The following is a 25108-nucleotide window of genomic DNA, read 5'->3' as shown; positions in this document are numbered from 1 at the left end:
CTCTATTAAGGGCTGAACCAGCGATAAAAGCAAATCATATGAAGCAGTGTCCATCCGAAAATACTTATGGAAACTCTGGGGGTCGTTTCTCATTTCTTGCACCAGATTTTGCTCGCCCATACTTTTTCTCTTCTGCAATATGGGTCTCACCCACCACCTTCGTTTCTGTTGCTTCATTAACAATAGGAGAATAAGGTTTTGCTGTTCAAGCAATAAAGAACACACAAGTTCATCCATGACCACTTTTACTACAACTTTACTGGTGACAAGATAAGGAAAATAAGCTAAAATGGTCCACTACAGAAAATAAACAAACCTTTGACCTTGTTTGACCCCGTCGCGCAGACAACACTAGACGCTAACGCTGCGTGGCGCCGTCGAGCAATGTGAACGTTGTGCGGTTGGCGACATTGACGCTAGGCGGTTTCCGCACTGCCGCAATCCGTTTACGATTTGCGCGTTCAGTGTGAACCAGCCTTAAGTCTGCCTAACGTGTTCTTGCTGTACATAAACTCGACTCCGTGGCAGACTTGTTTATTGATTGAAACACACGTTTGCAATATCTGGTAGCGTAACTTTAAATTGTCCCAAGCGCGTTAGTGACTGAGCGAATAACTTCCACCGCGTGCCAGTTGCTTAGTTTAGTGTCAGAGACTAGTTGGGTGAATGACAAAGAATAATAGAGTAAAGTGCAAATGGTTATTTAACAAGTTACAATGATAAAAAGATCTGTCGTCGACCCGGATGAAGAATTAAGTTGGGAAGCATGTGTAGATGTCAGCGTTAGATCAGGGAACTATACGTGTTGCTACATTATTATTATTAACCTTTTGTGCTCTGCATTCTGTCTCAATACGCAATATTTGAATTACTTCGATCTACCCAATTGAAAATTGTCATCAGTTAATTGTATTGGAATGCTTTACTATTTTTATACAACTTAGTAATTACGAATCGCACAGTGTTGGGGTTTATTAATTGCTAGTTTAGTTAGGTTTTGTAATATACAGCAGTTAATATACCTACGCTGTCCGTGTATTTCGCAGGATCATAAACATCGCAGTGTTCGGAAATTGAGGAAACATCGAACAATCACGAAAGTCAGGCAAAGGCTTCTTAAAAAAAAATTGCGAGAAAGCAAGTCAGGATTTTAGACAAACGAGGGGGAAGCACCGAATATCAAAGAAAATTACTTGTCGAAAAAAATCGATTTTCTTGCACAGCGCAAATAGCTTTCCCAAGAAATCATCAAGTTTTAAACTTTCCAATCACTTAGGTTCACTTTGTTGCATTTTCCATGACATGAAGTAAATGACATTAACTCAAGATGCAGTTTTGGGTCAGATGGCCGGTAAGTTGAATTGCATGCGACTTTACACTTTTGCATTAGGCCCACTGTCGTTTTATGACAAATAAATGTGAATTGTTTTAACGTTACGACCTGTTTTAGCACACGAGCCTTGGTGTGGGGAATCAACGTTGTTCAAACCAGACGAAGGTAAAATACAAAAACGTTTTGTCCAATGCAACTTTCATAGCTATGCACAACACACATTGCACCCAAAAGGCGATATTGTGCACAGAACGTCTATCCGTTTCAAAATAACAATTGTTTGTAATTAAAGACACTTGTACCATAGTACATTCAAGATCATTAAAAGATAAATGCATCATTAAAAGGGAATACTTCAAAAGTGCCAAAAATAAACCCCGTTGGGTTTTGCTTTGGCCAAGAAACAGATGACGTCTATCTGCAGTTCTGCTGTCGGTTTCATGTCTGTTAGATGTTTGATGAACACAATGCAAAAAACTTGCATGAACACAATGCAAAAATGTAAGGTGGTGAATAAAGCACCAAGTTTTTATTCACAGTAAATCAAATTTTGGTGAATGAAAATGCTTCTTCCATTGCCGTCCAAGCATTCCTTCGCATGTGTGACCTCAATATAAAGGTAAGCAATGTGGGGGTCTTTATCAGTTTGTTTTTCCAAGGTGGCTTTATAAAGGTCCCACGAGAGGGGGTTCCATACCATTTTAGGGGGATCTTTAGTTGAAAAATAGGACATTGTTGTTTGCTTTAGAACTAAGGGATTTTTGTTGTAAATGGTGGGCATTTCCCACAATTTCATGTGGTTTCTAAACATGGACCTCTCATCAACACAAGTTTTTTAAGGGCCTTGGCAAATGAAACATATAATTTATGTACACATGTTTTTTAAAGGTGGATTGTCGCACAAATGCAGAATTTATTTCGCCATCTGGAAAGCTACCAGTTTTAATGTGTGGTAATTTTGTTATTTCTGAACCTTTACCAATATTCCACTTCATACAGCAAAAGGTAAATTTGTCAAGTTACTAATGATGCACTTTCCTGCATTTGCTTATATTAAAAAAAGCAAAAAGACAAAGCCTGACTGAGAGCCAGGTTCTCCTAGACTAAAAAAATTAGTGAGAAAAAATAAACTTTATACTTTAAGAATACACAGAAATAAAAAAATAATTAAATTCCATTAAAGTCACCTTTTGACAACATCATGCATTACACCTGTTTTTAGCATTATTCGAAAGTAATTAAATTTCTGTCCATTACCTTGAGGAAGCCTTGTTGAATAACAGGCGAAACGTCGGTGAATAAAGTTACGTTTTATCTTTGCCAGAAGAACAGATTATTAAGTTACAATGTGCCTGGCAGCAACAAAAACATTATATTTGTAAATTTCTGTCATTTGGATGATACTTTATTTGCAGGGAATAAATCTTCACTCCCATCTGAGTGAGAATGAAGAACAAGATTTAAAAGCTTACCTTCAACTCATCAATGATACTTTGATTCCGGCAGAACTATACATAATGTGGCAGCATGGTGACACGCTCAAGCAGGTGCCCTGTTTTAGATCCAATAATGTTCAACACTTTTTTTGTGAATAACAAGTTTTAAGACACTACTCCAAAAGTTCACACATAATAATCCACAACATATACTACACACATCCTTGTTTAAGCTGTGCACCCCATGGATAAGATGCTGGTTCTCACAAAACAGTATTTTTTAACCATGTTTCCTCTGCCAGTAGTATGACCAGCAATCAGGATTCACATTTTGTCTGGCAACAACCACAATCCTATGATTATGTTTAAAAAATTTGTTGATAACTTAATACTGGCATTGAGTTTATTTCATATTTTTAAACAGGTTACATGGAAAAGATACGGATTCCCCTACCCTTGGCCACTCAACCATATTTTATGTTTCCGTAAAAAAAGAACAGTTTCCTCGTACTTAAATGCTATTGGCTGGGGTAAAAAACAACATTCTTTGACCACAATCGATGAAGAAGTTCGAAGTTGTTGTGCTGCTTTATCGCAAAAACTTGGTGGCAAAAAATATTTTTTTGGAGACAAGTAAGTTACTATATTTGTGTACTAATAAACAAAAAGATTAGTTTTTTAATTGGATATGGCATGTTTTTTTATTATTATGTACCAGCAGAAAATGTTTTATCATAAACTTCTGGAGTAGTAACATTATTTTTCATGTGGTACTTGTAAGTGCCACTTTTTAAAATTAAGTGGATAATGTTCGTTTCAGACCCACACAGCTAGATGCAATGGTATTTGGACATCTTTTCACAATTATTACAACCACTCTTCCCGACAACAGACTTGCAAAAACCATCCAACAGTTTCAAAATCTCGTTTCTTTTTGTCAGAATATTGATAAAATATTTTTTCGGTCGAATTGTGAAGCTGGAGATGTTGAATAATTTTGTTCAATAAAATGTTCTTTATTGGATGAAATAGAGTCTTGTAACAGAAATAGGCTGAACCTCCTATTGAGTCTATCAGACATCAATTCAAGTCCTACAGGATGCTGGTTGAATATAAAACGATGTAGAGAACTTGACTGCATGCTGATGTAGTGGAAATGGAACCCCCATTGCAGTAAATTGTGATCATAATCTGACCCTGTTAGCACTGTTCAACTAATATAGAACAATGTATGTTTTCTGTGAGCTGCAGACAGATGGCTACTGTTTTGACCTATAAGTATCATCAGTGCAGCTTGATGCAACTCTTGTAGAAGATCTTGCCAACCAAATAGTCTGCAGCTCACAGAATTAATATTATTGACTCCACTTAATGCACATAAATATGTTTTGTTTTAAAGAGCAATAGAATAAGAAGTGCGTTTTCAATAGGCTGGCTGACATTGATCTCAATGAGCTAATCAAATAAATACTTCCTGGTTTCACGGAAAAGTTTTATTTTTATGCAATCGAACTGGCATTGGAAGCAATCCTTGGCCAGCAATCTGCACATTCTTTCGCGACCGGACCAGTTATTGCAGAACCTGTTAAACAACACAGAACTTTAACTACTTTAAACCTTTTTACAGGGCTTTTACAATCAACTTACACGGTAAAAACATAAGCAATAATATGAAAAAACAGAAGGAAAAAAATTTGAACAAGAAAGCCAAAGCTATTATGCTAGACATAAAGCAGACACTTAGAACAAGACTGTGTTCATTGTCAGTGCTAAGTGTAATTGACGAACACGGCTTGTTCGAAACGTCTGCTTTATGTCCAACATACTGGATTCGGCTTTCTTGTTCAAATTACTTAACTCTATGTGTTTTGCACCCAAAGAAAAAATGCTCAGATTCACAAATTGGCATCACAGTATTCAGCCCCGAAAGATGGTTGAAAAAGTGGAATCATCATTGCATAATTTTTTTACACACAATTTCATAACAATTTTTTCTACCTTTCATTTCTCCCTTATTATTTACAATGACGCCTGCATTGTCTTCGAAATACAGGAACTGGCCATTTTTCCGATGAATCGGTTTTGACTGTCGTATGATCACCGCAGGATGTACTGTAACGAGAATGTGTAGTTATTTTTAATTGGGTTCTATTCTAAAACATAAAACAGTGGTTCTCAACTGAAGGTGATAAAAAAAATTGGTGCAAACAAACTAACTATATATACATCAAAAAGTTAAAATTAATCTAGATATTGTACGCTCATATACAGTCCAGTCCACATGCGATCAAGACAAGCTAGTACTTCACTCATCAACGTAATAAATTTTTAATAAAATTTAGTTGTTTTGTGGCATGGAATTTAGGTTATGAATCACTGGTTGAAAATAGAATGCAGCACACCCTTGGAATTTTACATGCACTCGAGAGATTTATCACAGATTGGAAAGGATATAATTTGTGCTTGTGAATGCATTAGGTAATTCATTTGCAAGGTTTGTCTATAAATATGCTGCCATTCTTTTCAATAGAGGTTATATAGTTCTTTTCATTTATCCTGATGAAGGTTTGTTGTATAACAACCGAAACGTCGAACAAACAAGTTTTTCTTTTGCCAGACGAGCTTTTCATTACTAAAGAGGTTATATCATGTTTACCTTTTTTTCGTAGTTCCGGTTTTCCTTTCTTCACTGTTGCAAGCACAACATCACCAACACATGCAGCTGGTAAACGATTCAATCGACCTCTGATGCCTTTCACAGCAATTATGTAAAGGTTTTTAGCCCCTGGAAAGAGATTATGATTAATCAATGAGACTTTTTAAGTTATTTTTAATGCTTTTTTACCAAAGAAGGATTGGCTCAGATTCAATAAGTATCAACATGCAGTTTCAGCCCCGAAAGATGGTTGAACTGTGTTATCATCATTGCCAAATGAAAATCCATAAAATACCATTCTATGCATGTTTGCATTATGGGACAATCTTTTATTCTCAGAATTTTAAGAAAACTAAACCCTCACATCTAGTTAAATGTTTACACAAATTTCGCAAAACTACACACCAGATAAGTTTATAATTTGTGATCGACATGATCGTTAATTGTGCAGATTATCGGAACATTTTTTGTATGTTAATCCATTAGCGAATTGTTTTTGCATTGGTTTTCGGTAAACATTCGCAAAAGCGTGCGGAGACTATATCCTAGATTTTTTCCCAATCTGGACTAAAAATAATTTTGACACATACCTGTGTTGTCTGCACAGTTTACAACGGCACCCACCGGTAAACTGAGGGTAATCCGGAATTTACCTCCAGATGCTCCACCACGTCCTGGAATTAAAAATCAACAAAACATAAGTTACGTCCACTCAAGTGACAGTGTTGGCCATTATGCCAATTTGTTTCACATATTTATGCAATTCTGAGAAAGAGCAACGATTGAAGTGTATAAAAATTGTTCCTTCATTGCATTTAGGTTGGCTAACACGCGGATTTTTACAGATTAACAAACATAACTTTACAAACCTCTCTTCGACATGATTTTTTGGTGAAAAAGGACTCATCGCTGAACTTTGCTTCCGACCACTGTTATTAAGGTGGCGCTACGACGCAAAATATTTTTGTCAAGGGAGGAAAAAAGCTTTTTGTTGAGTATTTTGGCAATTTAGATACAAATGAGATAAGTATTTGACTAATTAATTGATTTATATCACATTAAAATATTATACATGATTGAAAATTTTTCTCAAATTTTGAATTTAACTTAATTGTTTAACTTATATTAAAACAATATTTTACAGGATTGAATGGTTTTAGTACAGGTTCATGTTATTGCTGTCTCGTAGACAATATCATCCTTTATCCTTATATGTTTACAAAAGTATACTAAATATTTAAAGATGCAATTTCAGTCAAGAAATTAAATAATATTTTGAAACAAAATGTACCGCTTTCTGTGTTTTATATGTTTGCAGAAACAGATGAAGGCGAAATCGATTTGTCTATTGTTTGCAATAAACTAGCCAACTCCAATCTTGTTGGGAACAATCTATTTAAAAAAAATCTACTATCTATTGACTTTATTTGAGCACTTTTTTTAACAGGGCATGTTCAAAGGTTTCTTTTTGTATGGTTTTGCACGATTCACTTTGGAAACCAAAACAAAAATAAGTGGTCTTTGGTTCAAGTGTTTGGCTATGAACTAAATTGTATTACGTCATGTTGCTTTAAAACCAAATCAACCAATCAATGCTCCGGAAAGCCACCTTGAAAGTGACGTAATGACCCACTTTTCACTACATATGGTAACCGGCCACCAAAAAATACACCAACAAGAGAATACATTTATTCATATGGTTGTAAATCTGTGCTATTGTTTAATGATGAAAAGGTTTTAGGATATTCAAATATAAAACCTCCTTCTTGGTCCGTTTCTCGCTGCTTTATCGATCCCTAGGCAAAAAAAAACAAAACGATCAATCGATTCTAATTTTCACGCCGTCGAGAAAAACCCGCCGCTCGGAGGAGCGAGAGCAATAAAGAAATAAGGATGAAGAAATGGCGTTCCTTCTTCTCGCGTTGCATTCAATCAATAGACAACTTGTTTGGGCGTATTCGTGGAATGGCCACAAGCGCTTGCTCCAAAAGAAAACGTTAATGTAAGTTTAGGAAGTGACCTTGTTGCAAATGGTGTATTTTGCGCTTGTTTCAAATTTAGTGGTTGTGTTTTTATGAAAGTTTTTAGGTGTGTTCAGTTCAACAAGGTAGCTTTGCCAGTGCAAAGACATTTACAATTGTTTGTGGATATTTGGTTGTTAATGATTAAATCTTATTGGTAATGTGTAATATATTGTACATGTATGTAAGTGTAATTAATTACTGCACTAATATTGCATGGTACTCTTTAGGAGAACTAAGAAGTTTCAGTTTTTTAACATTGGCTTCTGTGTCATAAGGCAATCAATTTTGGTAATATTAATTTTCAGCCCTGTGTATTAATCTAGTTTTGTGGGTTGAAATTTGCCAACATAACTTTTCTTGTAGCTGAAGTTGACAGTTATATATGTATTTTATTAAAGCTTGTAATTCTCTTCCTCTATGATATAAATACACATGAAACCAGGGTATTTCTGTATTTAAAGCCTTGATTTCACCGTATATGTTGTTTATTTTTTATCTCAGTTCATTGTCCAAAGGATTTTATTCACAAACATAAATTCGGTTACTTTCCTATTTCCTACATTTCGTTGAAAACACAGAATTCCAAATATAAAGGTTTTAACAAAATGTTTAATGTTGGCCAGGCTATAAAAAATTTACTTTCATTTTGTAACAACATAACCTTTGTTTTGCAAAATCGAATATTTATAAAATGGAAAGTATTCATAAAGCCAAGTGGCCTCAAACAAAATATTTACAGTTTAATACGACAGAAGCAAGCAGATGCTCATTTATGATTGATGCATTTATTCTAAAAGTTAATAAAAAAAAACATTTTTTAACTGGACTAAATTAAAAATATTTAAATTTTATGATTCCTGTAGTCTTAATGACATTTACCATTCAAATGTCATGTTTATCATTTTGTGGTAAATCCAACGACACATCTCCACCATTCACACATGTGGCAAGTGTTTAAACGATCATACTTGTGACATCATAATCCGATTTACACCCACTTGTTCTTGGTGAGAGGCAGTACCTAACATGTGCTCAACATTTTTTTGCAGGAGTGAAAGCGAATACTTGCCTCAGTTGGTTTTATGAAACTTGTTTTATTGTCTGTTGAAACACACAACCTGTGGAAGTAATTTTATCTGTGACACTCTTTTGCACGGAATTGCTACAGAGAAGGTCTGCAGCCAGGAAAAACACTAAGGACTTGCAGAACATCTTCTTGGGGGACTTGCCAAGAAAAAGTAAGCAAACAAAACCTGTTAAAATAACTTTTATGTCTTCTTAGGTAAATTTTTTTCATTATGCTCTTTCCATTTTTGTCTGATAAAATAGTGAAAACTATGTTCAAATGCTCAATTGTGTCTTAACCAAAATTCCTCGTTCATTTGTTAGCATGAAACTTTTAATTGAAGTGTTGTTTGTTTCAGTAACATTACATTCTGGGCTATTCATGTTGCATGTACTCCCACTGTTGTGTGTTTCTATTATCGCCTCAGTTCCCTTACTGGTCTTGTTTATATGTGGAAATCTATTTCCTTCCTTGGCACTGACAAGTCTGTGTATGTCAGGTTGATCTCAATTTCCCACAAGTAGTTTATGTGAAGAAGCTCAAACACCAACTGTTTCAAACACCTTTTGTGCCCCATATTTATTTTGGCATTTACATAAAAAAGTTTGCATTTTGTAAATTATTCACTATCTCTACTGTACTATGTTAGAAAAAACATTTGAATATCATTATGTTTACAGGATAGATTGATCCAACCAATTCTTTATGCCTTATTTATACATTTTTTTTTGTAGCCAAGCAATTAAGTGTTTTATAAAAAGAACCAAGATATACATTTGCACACAAATCACTCATACTTCCAAAGGGTGTTGTAACACTTCCAATTTTTGGTGTAGAATTGCCTGAAGAAGTGTGATTTTTTTTATGATAAAAACCTTCTGTGTGTCACAGAAGGAAGAACATGGGCTGTGCAGTCTCCACTGACGACAAGGCTGCTAATGAAAGGTCGAGGCAAATTGACAAAAATCTGAGAGTTGATGGGGACAAACAATCGCGTGAAGTCAAACTCCTTCTTCTCGGTAAGTTTTTGTGGAGTTTTGTGTAAAAATAGTAACAAAATGAAAGTTGTATAAATAGTGATTACCATGCCCATTTCTGGGTTCGTGTTACAAAGATAAGAGTCGTTTAATTTTCTAGAAATTTTTGTGTAAAATTGGAAAAATAAGAATTAGTTTAGTATGTGTGTGTCTGATTTGAAGATGTTATGAGTTTTGCTTGTAGTTTCCATTTGCCAACAAGAGCATTTTTATTCAAATGTTGTCTTGCCTATAAACTGCCATGGCATTTACCACAGGCTTTATTACATTATCTGTATGCGGTTTAACTGTAATCACATCATGGTGTAGCTTAACGTTCTAAATGCATTTAAACAGTGGCCACTAATTAGTTTATGGGTGATATTGTCATTGGCTTATTAGCCTACATTCAGAGTCATGCTGTTAATTACTGTTTGTCACTGATGTCTTTTAAATTCTGGTTTGGTATGCGTTATAAATAGGAAATTTAATAAAATCAATTAATTCTGTTTACAATTTATCGCAAGTTTGTGATGCAAGTAAGCATTATGGCAATGTCAAATTAATCACACAAATATATTTTCTGATGATTTATTGGGCAATGTGTGCACAGTGCTGCGTCATTCATTTATCTGCTTCTGGTGCCAAATCCCCAGTCAAAACAAAAGAAGCAGCAATTTGCTTTTTCTAGTTTAGAATGCCTTGGCCAGGTCAAAAGTTATCCAAGCAGCAACTGTTCAGTATGCAGTGCTGGGCAATATAAGAATTCAATCAATAAATGATGCCCACATCACTGAATAATAAATGTCCATATGCTCCCATAAGACCATGACAAGTCTCCAGGGAATAGGTGTTGTTCATCCAGTGAGCTTTCCTTTGTACAGAGTGTGGAAGGCTGTCACTTTCCCAGCACTCAGTGAGAAACCAAAGCAAACTTGCACCCACTTGTTGAAACCCTTTGAAGGGCTCCATTAGTCAAACAAATGACTTCAACAATTAATATACTTAACATTGCCTCAATCAGCTTAATGGACTGCCATTTTCAATGGACAAATTTCATATCAATCTGTTTAAATACAAATACAGGTCCACAAACACTCACTTTGTCACTGTCAGAGTATTTGTTTGTTTTATTGTCGGCGTGGTACTGTTGTACACCAGACTGTACTGAAACAAACAAACATTGTGTCAGCACAAAATCAGTAACAAGTTTTTGTTCCCATTAAACGAGGTTAAACATATTTAGCCTCAAATGCTATGCCAGGGTCACAACAGAACACACAATGACAGACCACAATTCTTTACCGTTTGTCACTGTCCACAGGCAAACAAGGACAATGATATACAAATCTTACTAAACTATTCGGTTGCTAATGTTTTTCTGAAACTTTAAGATATATATGTGCAACATTTTATGTCGTATTTAAAAATAATCACATTCATTATAATTTCCGGCTCGTGGATTATTGTGTACATAATCCAATATTTTGACAGATGTCTTGATCCACTCCAAGGGTGTAATTTAGCAAAAACTGGGTCATGTTATTGTTATCCTGGGCGATCTTATTAGTGAAAAAAAACTGTCAGTTCATTTGTGGTTGTGGCATGTGTCATATTCTCAATGGTAATCTTATTATGACCAAGAAGCCATGTTGTTTTGCGTCTCCACATCGGTGAACATTGTGTGCTTTCATGCTTGATTGGATGTGAAGTTCAAGTCTTTCTGCTCACCAAAAAGACAGGAAAGTGTTCTGTTTTGTCCACATTTCATGCTCAACTCATTCTATCCCTATTCTATAGAAACTCAAAACTTAGATCGCCTTCAAATAGGATAGCTTCCCATTGAAAAGGAAATAGTTGCATGTTTCTCCCTCTGGAAGTTGTACATTCTGTTATCATGTATTGGTAAAATATGCTGCAGGGAAGACTAAGTGGTTACCTGCTGTTAAGTTTCAAAAATCAAATGTACGTCAGTGAGTTTAGATATGTCATAACTTCCTTTTCAAGTTTTCTGCTTCAGCCGTGTATCGAACCACAATCTCCCAACATAATATACGATGTATCCCAGTGTTACATTCCAACACCTCTAGCCAAGTATTTAAAAGATCATGTAGGGTTTCACTGCTGCTTCATGTTTCATATAATGGTCAATTGTGTCATTTAACTCTTTTAATTGAATAACCATTAAGAAGCATTGCATCTATTTTAAGGTGGTGCCTTATGTAGGTCAAATGTTATATCTTATACTTTTATGAAACCTAGTATTGTCTTGATGTGTTAAATGGGAGCTCAATACTACATGCATGAGAATATATGTGCAACGCAACTTCCTGTTAACAAAGTGAATAGTTTACATTTACACACCACGTCAGGAGAAACATGCAAAGTTACGGTAAACGTTCTCACTACCAGGCCTACATGTGTAAGGTGATGCATAGAGCAACTAGTTTACTAATATTCATAGCGGATTAGATAAATTATTGGAGTCTGGAAAACTTCAAAAAATGTCAATATTAAACTACTTTAAACCACTCACATAAAAAAGTTTTTAGCTTCGCCAAAGTTTTAGATATGTTAACATATTTTCATTTTATTAACACACCATTGAAACTATTTCCCAGCCTATACAGCAATGGTCAAATGATCAGATTACTCTCAGTAAAAAGCTATTGTAACAAAGTATTGTTAAGAATTAAACCTGTGGGCACAGACTGCTCCCAAACAGACAACAGGACAGTGAATAAATTATTGATGTTTCCACACCAAGTTATTCATTATTCATGTTACTATCATGACATATGGCTGGATACATAGCTCTGATCATATGTAAAGTAGCTGCCACCAATACACTATGTTTTGGGCCTTTTGTATCGCATTCAAGGAACATTTTTGGAAGATATCAACTTGTAAAGCATCCTCAGCAATATGGAGAAAAAATCTGGAGACTACGGAGAAATTTAGGGCGTGCCACCCTTACATGAAACAAATTACTCTTGATGTATTGTGGCCAACTTTTGTCACAGACATTTTCCTTACCTCAAGTTATTGCAATCAATCTGGTCATCGACTCGTGCGTCGGCCGCGTCATTTTTAGCTTTTGGTGGGACCAAAATCTGCTAGGAAATAGATCGGCGAATTTAAGCCAAATCCTGTCTTTTAAGACATATCAAGGAATATGCCTTTACGAGGTAGATATTTAGTTCAAGCGCAAAACGAAAACAAAAATGAAATGTTCTGACGTTTTTGTCAAAACAAGTTTACGAAAGTTTCGGTAAACACTTTTGAATCACTCGAGCAAAAAAGAACAAAAGCGTTGAATGAGTGAAAGAGGTTTTGCAACTGTATTCTATCCATAACATTCCCCAGTTTAAAAGGATCCAGTCCCCGGATATCGACCGTCTTTTCATTTCCCAAACCACTCCTTCGTGACGTCATGGTTTTATGAAAGCGGCCGATCGAAATTTGATCGTAAGGATTTGCGCGTTGCAATGTTACTTTATCTTCAATCTTGTACCAAAATGGCTGCACACTTGCTTATTCGCGCGTTCTTCTTTTCCTGTGACATAACAATGCGTTGTGTTACGTCACAAGTAATGATGTCATGCGATGATCTTGTTGCATTATTTTCGTTCGTTTTGATTTGGATCGTTGGCTTTGTTGATTGCTGGGTTCGATTACAAATACTTTTTCTGCTTTTTTGTTGTATAATTTTAACTGGCGCCCAATCGTTAAACAAAATAGGACTCAAAACTCGGATTTTAATATTTTGATTGTGAAATATCTCTCTGCCCCAATGCCTGTACAAGTTCGGCCGCATATTTTAGCTGGAGTCAATAATGGCAAAGACGCTCGTTTTCATGCAAACGACGACCACTTCCTTGTTCAATTTAACGTCATCTTATGTCATCTTATATTGCGTCACTAAAAGTGATTTAGTAACGACTCCAAACTATTGTCTGGAACGACGTTCATCCATGGCCCAATTTCTCAAGGATTAATACGCAACGGTGTCTCTGTGACGTAATAATCCCCGTCTTCCCCCCCCATCTGTCAGACAATTGAAATTTTTGACTAAATCTGTTCATTAGAGATTTTTCATTCTTAAGCCGGTGACACAAATGCATCTTAATCCGGCGACTTAATCAACAAAAACCGTAATGGCGCGTTATTCTTATTTTAAACGTAACTCCAGTGCTTTAAAGCTTTACTGTTTTTTTTTCACCCGTATTAGATACGTTCCCGTCATGCGACCATGTCAAACCGTTGTTCAAACAGCACACGGCGGATAACAAATAAAAAAGTGGCGCCACTTTTGCGCAACGCCCAAGTTTTAAAATTTGTTGCTGGCGATGATTGGTCGAAACATTGCACGCATGACTACACACGGAACGGTGCAACCCGTGATGGCAAACAGTTTTTGTAGAATTTAGACGATGTAAAAATGGTTTGTTGTGTTCACTGTCCAGTACTGCCCAAGGGCAGCTGACAGAACGCTTTACCCTTGTTTAATTTGAACACAATATAGGTCTACCAACACTTTAAACAGACTTTGTTACGTTTCAAAGAAAAAATGGTAATTTTTCCAGAAAAATGACATAAAACCACATCGAATAGAGCAAAGGAGTCGACCGCAGACTTACTTAAATCCATTATTGCGAGTAATTGGATAATGTGTGGACTTGATGTGCACCATGAGGAACTTGCCAGCGTGCGTGGTGTTGAAAGCAAAAACCGTGCGTCGGTTGAAATATACCAAGGACAAGACAATTATTACGTAACAGTAAAATTGTAAATAAAAGTGTAGTCCAATGACCGATAAATCAAGCTTATCGTGTCGATTTGCCCAAGAATCTGTCCAAAATTATACTGAAGCTTATCTCGCGTTCTTTTCAGTTAAATATTACTTTTTGCCAAATCAGACAGCAAGAAATTATCCGACTTGGGGGGCCATCAAAATATTGTGTTAAAGCGAGTGTAGAACATTCGCATTACATGTACGGCAGTCAACATGTTTCATAAATCAAATGTTAATGTTATTCATTGGCGCAAGTTCAGAGGAATGGTCGGCACCTGCCTGTGTCAAAATATTTACTTAACCCTTGTTTAACATCGTATGACGCAGGCTCTGCTCGTTAATTTGTTGAACAAAGTCGATTGAATTGCCCCCTTGGTGATGTTGAAAATATAATGGCAATATATGAAAATTCTATGTAATCCTAATCCACATTCTGATTTTTCAAACGTTTTGATAACAGACAACATAAGTTGATTTGGCGGAGTTGCTTTCGGTTTGGTGTGAAAAGTGCTGCGTGAAATTTAATCCTATCTGTTGACCAAAGCTACCTACGCAGTATTTACCAAATACCTGTCATAAAAACAAATTTGACCACATTAATCACCAAGCCGATGACAGGGCACACCGGTAAAGCAATTTTGTTGAGGAAAATATAACAAGTTAACGTCGGTTTCTTGCTGGTCGACAAACGCCCACCGAAGACAATTGATGAGATGAGAATTCTCTGGCCTTAAAACCCCGCAGTTGAACTGCTTTGGTTTTGATAAGCATTCATTGGAAGCTTTCCGTTCTTGGAGCTTACCAAAATAAACATTGCCGCCCTTATCATTTGCTTGACAGAGGCTGTGTAGCATTGCTTTGGTAGCGGGTTATGTGTTTTGACAAAATAAACGAAAGAACAATTTATTTTTCTATCCCCACTTTGCAGAAAATCTTTGTTGTGACTGCCTACCCCAAGTCACCATTTGCAAAACTCAAATTCATTCCATTTCGAATACTTTAAATAACAATTTTGGATTTTGTGGCAAAAGAAATCAAGCATTTGTTTAAAGCTAATTGTTCAATGCAACTTTTTGTGAAACAGAAATGTGTTGACTTAAGATAGAAACATTTTCAACGAAATACAGAAATGCAAGAACCAGAACTTGGCGGAAAGATTAATTGTGATGCCTTGTATTTAATAACCAGTCACTAATTGTGCCACTGGTGGAAAGGATATCATTATACCCATGGCTAAGTACTTCCTAAATATTTAATAGCATGTCCGACATGCTGAATAACCTCCTGTCCAATCACGTTTATCTTTCTCTACCTGTGTTGCTAAGATGTGCAATATTTATCTTCATATCCTGCTGGCATTCTGTCTATGGCATTCTACATCCATTACAACAAAATAAAAGAAAAAAGATTTTTGTATCCTTAGCCAGCAAGCCCATAGTTGGTATCTTACCAACAGCTTCAAATTTGCATAGAACTTTTGAATTGCATTGCTAATAATATGCAGCTGGCCACAGACACCCAGTAAATGTCAAGGTTTAGGCCCTTCATCCTAATCTTCATTTTTGTCATTCATTATTTCTTGAGACCAATTGTGACAGCGACCATTTAGAGTTAAAACTTAAAGATATTTCTTGTGTTTTCCAGGTGCTGGTGAATCAGGAAAAAGTACAATCGTCAAACAGATGAAGTAAGTTTTAATTGAATGACATTTCTATTATTCTGGTGGCAATCTGCTGACAGGTCAGTCCAGTAATGCCTTGGAACTTACAGAGATCATTGTTGATATAGATATTCAATTGTAAACCTTTTGTGTGGATAAAATACTGTGAGTCACGCAATGCATTTCCTCCTTTTAGTGATGCTGTTGATACCTCAATATTGTCAACAGCAAGTTGATAAACATGTTTATCAGTTTTTGCATCATCAAAATATACCTTGAGCTCTTTCAGTGTGTGTAACTTCTGTATTGACTGGCTAATGTTATTCATGAGAAAAGTTGACCAATCTATTGCATGTGTTTGCCATATTATGAACATAAAATGGCGGGGTTGTTATTTAGACTTGCTCTTGTTATTAAAAGCAATATAATATATGTAAGGATAAAGATACTGCCCCTTATCACAGATGATGGTTTTGCTGAAACGTCTAAAATAAATAATTTATAATGTTTTTTTTTGTGATTTCATGCAAAAAATAAGGGATAATGTTGCTTGGTCTAAATTTAAATAGTTTCATTATCATGCTTGAATAACTTTTTGGTGGAGGCTATAATGTAAATATAAATAAATTATTTTTTTATTTTTGTCTACTTAAGTTTACAAAAGTTTCGGATAACACTTTTCAATCACTTGGGTGCAAAATAAGTGGAGTTAATAACTTTGAATAAACTTTTCAATCACAAAATAACAAATCAGTGAATGTGACTTTCTTCGGTTATTCTGCAACAGTATCTGGATATCCATAACATTCCGAGTTTGAAAGGGAGGATATTTGCGTCTTAACAAATCCTTTACAAATGTTTGTTTTTAGTTTTAATGACGCTTGTCCCAAAGTGACTTTCATTTTTATGCTATATAAATTTTTCTGGAGGCTGAAATCTAAAATTAAATAAAATTTTCTTTCACTTTGTCAAAACAAAATTTTGAAAGTTTCTGTCAACATTTTTCAATCCTGTTTTTATGTTTAAAGTTGCTTGCTCTAAAACTGACTGTCATGCTTTGATTTGTATTCTGGGGCTTCTAGCTGTGCATTTATCAATTGTTTATAAAAATAATTCAGGCACGACCAACCTCATTATTCACCCTCTCTCCCATTCTTATCTTTCACAAGGAAGTTTCTGTGAAAAACCTGATATTCTCCAGACACCCTTTGCAAAAATGAACAAGCATATTTTTCATTCTTTGTTTAAATTCCACATTTAAGCATTCTGGCAAGTCTTGATTTGTCTCTTTATAAAAAGAAAGATCATAAGATTTTAAATTTATCTCTCAGAATTATTCACGAGGATGGTTACTCGGAGGAAGAATGTCTACAGTACAAAGCAGTCGTATACAGCAATACTTTACAATCACTCATCACCATAGTCCGAGCTATGGGTAACCTCAAAATCGACTTTGGCTCTCCAGATCGAGCGGTGAGTATTATTGTTGTATGCAACAGAGCGTAGAAAAATTGTGTTTATTTGAATTTTTGTCATGATGGTAAATTTGACCCAATGCGAGGTTGTCATATTTCTGGGGCACGAAAATAATTTTTTAGTGAGGTCTTGAGCCTAAGTTTATAAAACTATTACTGTCGTGTGTTAGGATGACGCAAGGCAGTTGTTTGCGCTTGCTGGTTCACTAGAAGATGGAGAAATGACATCAGAACTTGGAGATTGCATGAAACGAATGTGGTCAGATAAGGGCGTGCAAGTTTGCTTCAGTCGGTCAAGAGAATTCCAGTTGAATGACTCCGCTCAATAGTAAGAAATTTGTAATTTTCATCGCTACGATTATGTTAGCTGGAACTTCTTCTTTCCAAAAATATTGCTATAATTTATTTCAATCCTTAGTGTGTGTAGATCACCTACTTAAATATGCAAATAAGGTTGCAAATCTATAATTTATTGGCTGTACATTTCTTGTTTAGAGATATGCTTCTGTTTGCTGGGACACTGGTTTAAAACCTTCTAAAATCTGTTGAATTACATTCATAAAAATATTCTTAAACCTACAAAAAGCAAGTTTTTTCATTTATGTTTTTTTTGTGTTCTCCAAAATCCACTCAACCTTATTTTTTGCTGAGAGTTATCTACAAACACTTTTCTGTGTCAGCTATCTGGATAGCTTAGATCGCTTGGTCTCATCCGACTATGTTCCGACTGAACAGGACGTCCTACGATCTCGTGTTAAAACAACTGGTATCGTAGAAACCCAGTTTGAGCATAAGGACTTACACTTTAAGTGAGGGGGCCTGTCTGTACTTAAGTGTAACCATGGTCTTGTTAAGTGTGGTACTGCTTGGTCGTTGTTTTGCTGGGGTACATTTTTTGTTTGTTGTTGTAAACTACTTGTCAAAAAGATTGTGTTTTTTTGAAGGCTTGTCAATCTTTTTAGACTTACTGTTTTTTTTAATTTTATGCATCTAGCAAAAGTATGCCACTATTCCTTGTATTTGGTAAAGAATAACCGATATCTTTCTTTGTTAGAAGCATTACTTACTTCTATATATTATCCAAAAAAATTACAATATGATACAATATGCCATGTTACCTTTATACATAAAAATGCCAAATATTAAATCGAGGTGATTTTGTTGTATTGTTGCATGTGTGTTTAGCATGTGGTTGTTTGTTGTTACCATAGTTACCTGGACTCGCTTGAGCGGTTAACGACACCGGGGTATATTCCAAACCAACAAGATGTGTTGAGAACGAGGGTTAAGACCACGGGTATTGTCGAGGTCCACTTTAATTTTAAAGACCTTACATTCAAGTAAGTAACAAAACTACATAGTCACCTGCTTCTGTCCCTTTTCTTGGATGAATTTGCTAAACCAACACAAGTAAAGACCTTGCTTAATCGTGACTATGATTTTTTGTCTATAAATACTGGCTGTAATTAGTGCAGCAAAACAACAAACAGAATGTAACCTTTAAAATATTCATTTATGAAGCAGTTTTAGTATTTATGGTGAAGCCTTCAAATCACACTCACAAACTTATGGTATATTATGTTTGTAAATGAAAAAGCATGCCAGCAAGTGTCCGTTGTGCTGTATTTTACCTGTTTTTTGTTGTAAACTTTTGCTGTTTGTGGTAATGGTGTTTGTTTGTGTGTAAGTGTTACATGTTAAGTGGTAAAATTATTGCCAATATCTGATTTTTTGCTAAAATCATTGCCAATGAAAAAGGAGGACGGAGCTAATGATTTTTTTCCCATTAGAATGTTCGATGTCGGTGGACAGAGATCTGAACGTAAAAAGTGGATCCACTGTTTCGAGGGCGTAACGGCCATTATTTTCTGCGTCGCATTGTCGGCTTATGACCTCGTACTTGCTGAGGATGAAGAAATGGTAATTTTGCCACTCTTGTTTATTTGCAACAACCAAAGTTTTAAGCAATTTTTTTTCTTATCATGTTGTAAACTTGTATGTTAAAACATTAACAAGCACCAGTTTGTGAATACTTGTGTATTTTTTTGCACTTTAAAATAGGCTGTATATGTAACGTAAAGTACCTGTTTATGTTCCCAAGAAATTAACAAACATGTTTATAGTTGAACCACCAGATTGAAATTATCATGAGTTTCATCAAACTTATTTTATTGTAGAACCGAATGCACGAGTCGATGAAGCTGTTTGACTCGATCTGCAACAACAAGTGGTTCACCGAAACCTCCATTATTCTCTTCCTCAACAAGAAGGATTTGTTTGAAGAGAAAATCGTCAAATCCCCGCTCACAATCTGCTTCCCAGAATATACCGGTAAGTTCTTATCGAAATCACCATTTGAGCATAGTTGAGTGAGTTAGACTGGGTGTGTCCAATGGTGCTTGCTCAAACAGTGGAACTCTATACCTTTTACCCCGTAGATAATCCAAAGAAAAGGCATGCTTACTTGTGCAAGGAATATAATATAAATTTCACAGTTAAAAGTAAAAAAAAATGTGCATTGGAGGCAAAAGTTCGACTAACTTAGACAATGTGTAGCACAAGCAAAACACTGCGCATAGGAAAGAGTTTTTCAAATATTCATGTGAACTTAACATACTTTTGTGTGTGGTGAAACACAATAACCAACATTGCTTTCCAAACAAAAGGCCAGAGCACATACGAAGAGGCAGCCGCCTACATCCAGCTTCAATTTGAAGACCTGAACAAGAGGAAGGATACGAAAGAGATCTACACTCATTTCACGTGTGCTACCGACACCAATAACATTCAGTTCGTCTTCGATGCTGTTACTGACGTCATCATTAAGAACAACCTGAAGGACTGTGGACTTTTTTAGAATCCGAACCCAATGGCCGGTAAGTTTAGTTTTGCTTGAAACTGTCCACGTTTTTTCTGACAATTTAACCAAAAATCATCTCTTGTAACTTACTGTTAATCACTTAGAGAAACTAGAAATCAATTCAATTAAGTTTTACATGGATGTTGTCAACTTTGCTACGTCATAAATCTAGATTGTTCATTGACGTCATATATTTGTCAGATTGCAATTTCTCGTCACAAGTGAGTTCGCAAGACCTCTACACATGGACAACCCCACGAACGGCAAATACACAAACTGCCCAAACATTTGATGACGTCATCCACACGTTACGTCATCTGCGACTTGAAAGAGTATAGACAAGTGTGATTTCCAGTGCGGACCCCATCGTTAATGTTGTAGTTGTAAATTTATGTCGTTGATTATTGAAATGAACTCCCAAACTCTCCCCCCCTTCTCTGTATTTTCTTTATTATTTTTTGTAAATTCTCCTGTTTTTATTTTATTTGCTCCGCTATTATTCTCTAATTTTCCACCGCACAGGGGGCGCTCGTTTCTCGGCGTCATGTTGTGACGTCATTCATGCTTGCCCCCTCCCGCTAACGTCATAGTATGAAGTAACTTACCACCGTTAACCGCTTGCGTTGTGACGTAACTGTAACGCCGTCACCTGACGTCGTAGCTCAATTATTACGTAACAATCTGTACAAAAATACGACGTCTGATTTTGTGGCTGTGACGTCGTCCCTGTTGTTTTTATTTCGATAAAGTGAACCGACGTCATGCGCCAATGACGTGTTGGTGACATCACACAATCTTGCTTGTTGTGGCGTAGGTACTTACTTGGTTGTAGTGAGCTTGTACAACATCGTGAAGAATTGAATATAACAATGACCGTCTTGGACAACTGCTTGTTTATGAAAGGATGCGGAGACTCACTGGGGCGAGTTCATTATTTTTTAAGGGGTCTTTAAAATTTCGGCTGATGACCCAACAGATGGTAAATTTGGTTAATTAAGGCTCAACAAAATCCTGTGTATTTTTAGTTTTTCGGTTGCCATCCTGGACCAGCTGCATTTTGATGAGGCAGATTTAGTTGTGTTGCAGATTTTTGAGGCAATTATTTATTACGACATGTTGACGACTTTTTTTCGATACGATTTGTTTGTCAACATCAATGCGCAAATACGCCGCAAAATGTCCAGCGTAGTTAAACCACCATATAACATAACATCCGTATTCCATGTTTAATCAAGCTTGGATGAAAAAACTAGGCACGGCAAAAATTAACCACGTTTCCTTTACATTAGCACATTTCCAGTTTCTGAAATAAGCATGCATCGAATTAAGCATGGCAACCTTACCGTTGGTGGATTTGCGTAAAATATGTTGTTTTGTACAACTTGCAGAACCTTACCTTCAAACTTACGTAAGATTGCAGTTGCTGTCAAGCATACATTGTAATTTCTAAACAGCTGACCTTCCGACACAATTAAACGTTGATTTTTACTCTTCCGACGTTCGTTGGTAAATTTTAGGGCACTTCGGTGCAGTATTTCGGGCCGAGAAATTATCCTTACACATTATACATACAGGCTATACCTAAAATGTTATCGCTTGCCCCCACAATTAACGCAAAAAAATCCTTCGCACAAGCGCAGTGATTTCGCCAAAGTGCGCACTAAGAATAATGACGTAGCACATGGACCTAAAAGTATAAGCGATGACGTCAGAAAGACGGATGTGAATGTAAAAGAGTAGAAGGCGGTTTCAAAGACCAAGTTTAAACAAAATGAATAAATTTCAATTTTACAAACCGCCTTTCCCACAAAATCTTGCGGTCAACTTGTGTACGTGCATAATAAAGCCCGACAATTATGCAAGCAACGTAAGGAACCCATCAATCTATATACACTATTACGAAATGTCAAGTCGCTAAGATTTATTTTAAAAAACGCCCTAATTGGAACACCTGTTTGTTGCAAGAAATCACGTAATTTCAAACAAAGGCGAATGGAATGAGAGACAGAAAAATCAATAGTTTTAGTCTGGATTAGAGAATTCTCTTTTGCCGTTAAATCTCTAATCAATATATTCTTTCTTCCTTTGCACCCTTGACTTGCAATTGTGTTGAGCGAGGCTGTGGAACGACATGCTGGTGTCTTTGTCGGTGAAGGTCTCTCAGCTGGAACATGGAATTATGCTGAAATAGATTTGTAGCCAAAACATTATTAAAATAATAATAACAAAAAAAAATAACTGTGTTAAAGTGTTTTTCTTCTGTTCTGTGATGAACAGAAATCGACATTTCGTAAAACAATGGCCCATCATCTTCCAACCAGCCACCGGCTTTCAAGTGGTCGCACTGCTTTGTGAAACTACCAGCTCACTGTTAAAAAAAGACTCAAATGTTGCAGTAAACAAATGTATAGGCTAAGTATAGTCGCCACAACACGGAAGTCTTGTATTAATAGTTGACAATAAGATCGTTTGTAAGTCATACCATAGCTGCATTCATGAAACCCATTAGTTGAAGCAGTGGCCCTGTCTGTAGTTCACTTTAAAATACAAATGCTGTTTATGAATCATCACTGCGGTTTGTACCAATCGTAGGGGTCGTATATATGAAACCCAATTACCCCCGAATCCTACTTGATTTTGACCATATAACGTTTAATATAATCAATTAATTATTTTCTACATATACAGTACGTAGAATCCTTGGTGTTAAGACAAAAGCACGGAAACAACTCGACTGTGCAACCGACTTGTGGTGTGAATTGCCACCCACTAAACCACGCATTAAATACCTTGTTTAAAACAGGCAGACTATCGCCCCCCTTCCATTGATAGGGGACATTAAAATAGAATTAATTATTGTTTAGGATTGTGGTGCACAAGATTGGATGATTTATGTCATATGGGCAAGACCAAAAGCATTTTTGGGCGATTCACACCCTCTCGTTCATGACGCGATTTGGTCAAATGTACCAAAGACCGGCCCTACGTAAGTACCCTGGTTTTGTCTAGCCTATATATATTGCCAGTGGAGTTGACAAGACTTTTAGTTTTAATAATGTTCAAAAAATTAAACCTCGTTAAAAAACAGATATTATTCTCTTTCACCAGACAGAGATTTGAACCCTAAATATCCAGGACGATTAAGAAAAATAAAACATTTTTTTGGTCATTTCAGGTTGAATGCATTTTTATGTATTTTAGGACAGTCTGGTCCATTGATATTCAACTGATAAAAAAAAAATTTTGCAATTTTATATATTTTTTGCATTATTTTTGCTAATTGATGGAATTTTTTAATTAAAGGCGAAAAAAGTTTAGAACACTGCTGAAATCGTACATTGAATATTTGCGGACGTAATTATTATTCAGCATTTTTGCTTTTGCTTTGGTAACTTCGTTCAAGTTTTCGTATTCGTCGTTCCGTTTGTTTGTGTGTTTGGTCGTGAACATTTATTCAATGTAGGTTGATAGTTTAGTCATGACACTTCCTTGTGCGTTGTAGAAAAAAGTAAGCCTAATATGAAATATGATGTTTCCAGTTTGCAGAGTTTGGCAACTGCACGCTCAAGTTTTTTCTTTACTTTTTTCGTTTGCACTAAACTTAAAACAATTAACAGAAAGACATTTTATCGTTTTCGTTGCATGCAGGTTTAGGGGTCGTGCAAGCGCGCACGCGAAAAGATTTAGTCTTGCAAGCCCCAGATCTCGTAGGTAATGTGGTGTTGTTTGAGTGTTTTGTTTGGATTTTCTAAATTATATTTTTTTCTTTTGAAGTGCATTTTCAAAATGTTTTGATAAGATTCTGACATGATTTTAATGCTAGGTCCAGTTGGTTCAGGCAAATCTACTCTCCTCAAGCTTTTGACTCAAGATGGAAAAACAAAAAACTCGAAAAACGACTTCAGTGAGCTTCCGTCTCCGATTCCCACAGTTGGTACAAATATCGGCAAAATATCATTGGGCAAAAGAAGTCACATCGAAATCCGTGAACTTGGAGGCTCAATGGCACCCATGTGGAAAAGTTACTATGCTGATGCCCATGGAATAATTTTTGTTATTGACTCAGCCAATCCTCACAGAGTAGCAGCAGCAATGGCCCAATTGCGTGAAGTGGTAGAATGTTCCCTTCCAATTTTAGTCGTCCTCAACAAATGTGACATTTTATCCTCAACAAGTATTAATGAAATCAAGTACCTGTTGCAGTTGGATCAAATGGTTTCAAATGGTAAATTGTCTGTTTCTGCCATTGAAATTAGCTGTCGCGACAAAACCAGTTACCAAGACATATTTCAATGGCTTCGAAAGATATAAAACATTTCTATTGTTCTAAAAAAAGTATTTTAATAATCAAATCTTTCAAAATGCTCAAATAAGTTATTTATTGTTGTTTTTCAAAAAAAATTTTATATTTATATCATTTTGGATGATGTTTTTCACCACGAAAAGGTTTAACATAATGAAATTTAGTTCATCCTCACTTTGTACACTTCAATCAACCAAGTTTAGATCTATGTAGTTAAAAACTTTTTTCTTCCAAATTTTATTTCTGTTTTATGTGCAGTAATTTATTTTTTATTTATTAAAAGTATTTCTATGAAAGTCACAGCTCTCTAAGTTTCAAACCTGTTAAAATTCATGTCTAGTGCATTTAAGACAGAAAACTGCTGGGATTTAATGAGTATCACTTCAGTTAATGGCGTAAAACTTTCATGAACCGGTAATGCAGTCATCCCTGAATGGCAAACCCCAAAATTTCGATTTTTTAAATATATTACAACTACAGTTTC

General features: G+C 35.8%; 4 protein-coding genes across 4 annotated transcripts; 3 read left to right on the top strand and 1 right to left on the bottom strand.

The window, feature by feature from the left end:
* Positions 1-1108: 1108 nt before the first annotated feature.
* LOC145908474 (metaxin-2-like) lies at positions 1109-3798 on the top strand. The gene is made up of 7 exons (XM_082995766.1): positions 1109-1351; positions 1451-1498; positions 1873-1952; positions 2222-2338; positions 2749-2880; positions 3194-3402; positions 3590-3798. The coding sequence occupies exons 1-7, from the start codon at positions 1312-1314 to the stop codon at positions 3762-3764; spliced, it is 801 nt and encodes a 266-aa protein (XP_082851892.1). The 5' UTR covers positions 1109-1311; the 3' UTR covers positions 3765-3798.
* A 446-nt stretch (positions 3799-4244) lies between these two features.
* LOC145908178 (large ribosomal subunit protein uL14) lies at positions 4245-6321 on the bottom strand. Its single transcript, XM_082995389.1, has 5 exons — positions 6295-6321; positions 6016-6099; positions 5426-5554; positions 4768-4881; positions 4245-4351 (listed from the first exon to the last, which is right to left on the bottom strand). Exons 1-5 carry the CDS (start codon positions 6305-6307, stop codon positions 4269-4271), a joined length of 423 nt encoding a protein of 140 aa, XP_082851515.1. The 5' UTR covers positions 6308-6321; the 3' UTR covers positions 4245-4268.
* Positions 6322-8502: 2181 nt separating this feature from the next.
* On the top strand, positions 8503-21201 carry LOC145908685 (guanine nucleotide-binding protein G(i) subunit alpha). Its single transcript, XM_082996007.1, has 10 exons — positions 8503-8687; positions 9407-9534; positions 15971-16013; positions 17318-17459; positions 17632-17789; positions 18673-18801; positions 19252-19381; positions 19639-19792; positions 20128-20337; positions 20523-21201. The coding sequence occupies exons 2-9, from the start codon at positions 9417-9419 to the stop codon at positions 20316-20318; spliced, it is 1065 nt and encodes a 354-aa protein (XP_082852133.1). The 5' UTR covers positions 8503-8687; positions 9407-9416; the 3' UTR covers positions 20319-20337; positions 20523-21201.
* Positions 21202-23975: 2774 nt separating this feature from the next.
* LOC145908693 (ADP-ribosylation factor-like protein 16) lies at positions 23976-24813 on the top strand. Its single transcript, XM_082996014.1, has 2 exons — positions 23976-24032; positions 24145-24813. The coding sequence occupies exon 2, from the start codon at positions 24324-24326 to the stop codon at positions 24630-24632; it is 309 nt and encodes a 102-aa protein (XP_082852140.1). The 5' UTR covers positions 23976-24032; positions 24145-24323; the 3' UTR covers positions 24633-24813.
* The last annotated feature ends 295 nt before the right edge of the window (positions 24814-25108 follow it).

Source organism: Ascidia mentula, chromosome 7 (genome assembly GCF_947561715.1).
Source record: "Ascidia mentula chromosome 7, kaAscMent1.1, whole genome shotgun sequence".
In the NCBI taxonomy this organism is placed as follows: Eukaryota; Metazoa; Chordata; class Ascidiacea; order Phlebobranchia; family Ascidiidae; genus Ascidia; species Ascidia mentula.
The sequence above is the reverse complement of the archived record's forward strand: the minus strand, read 5'-3'. Positions and strand labels throughout refer to the sequence as shown.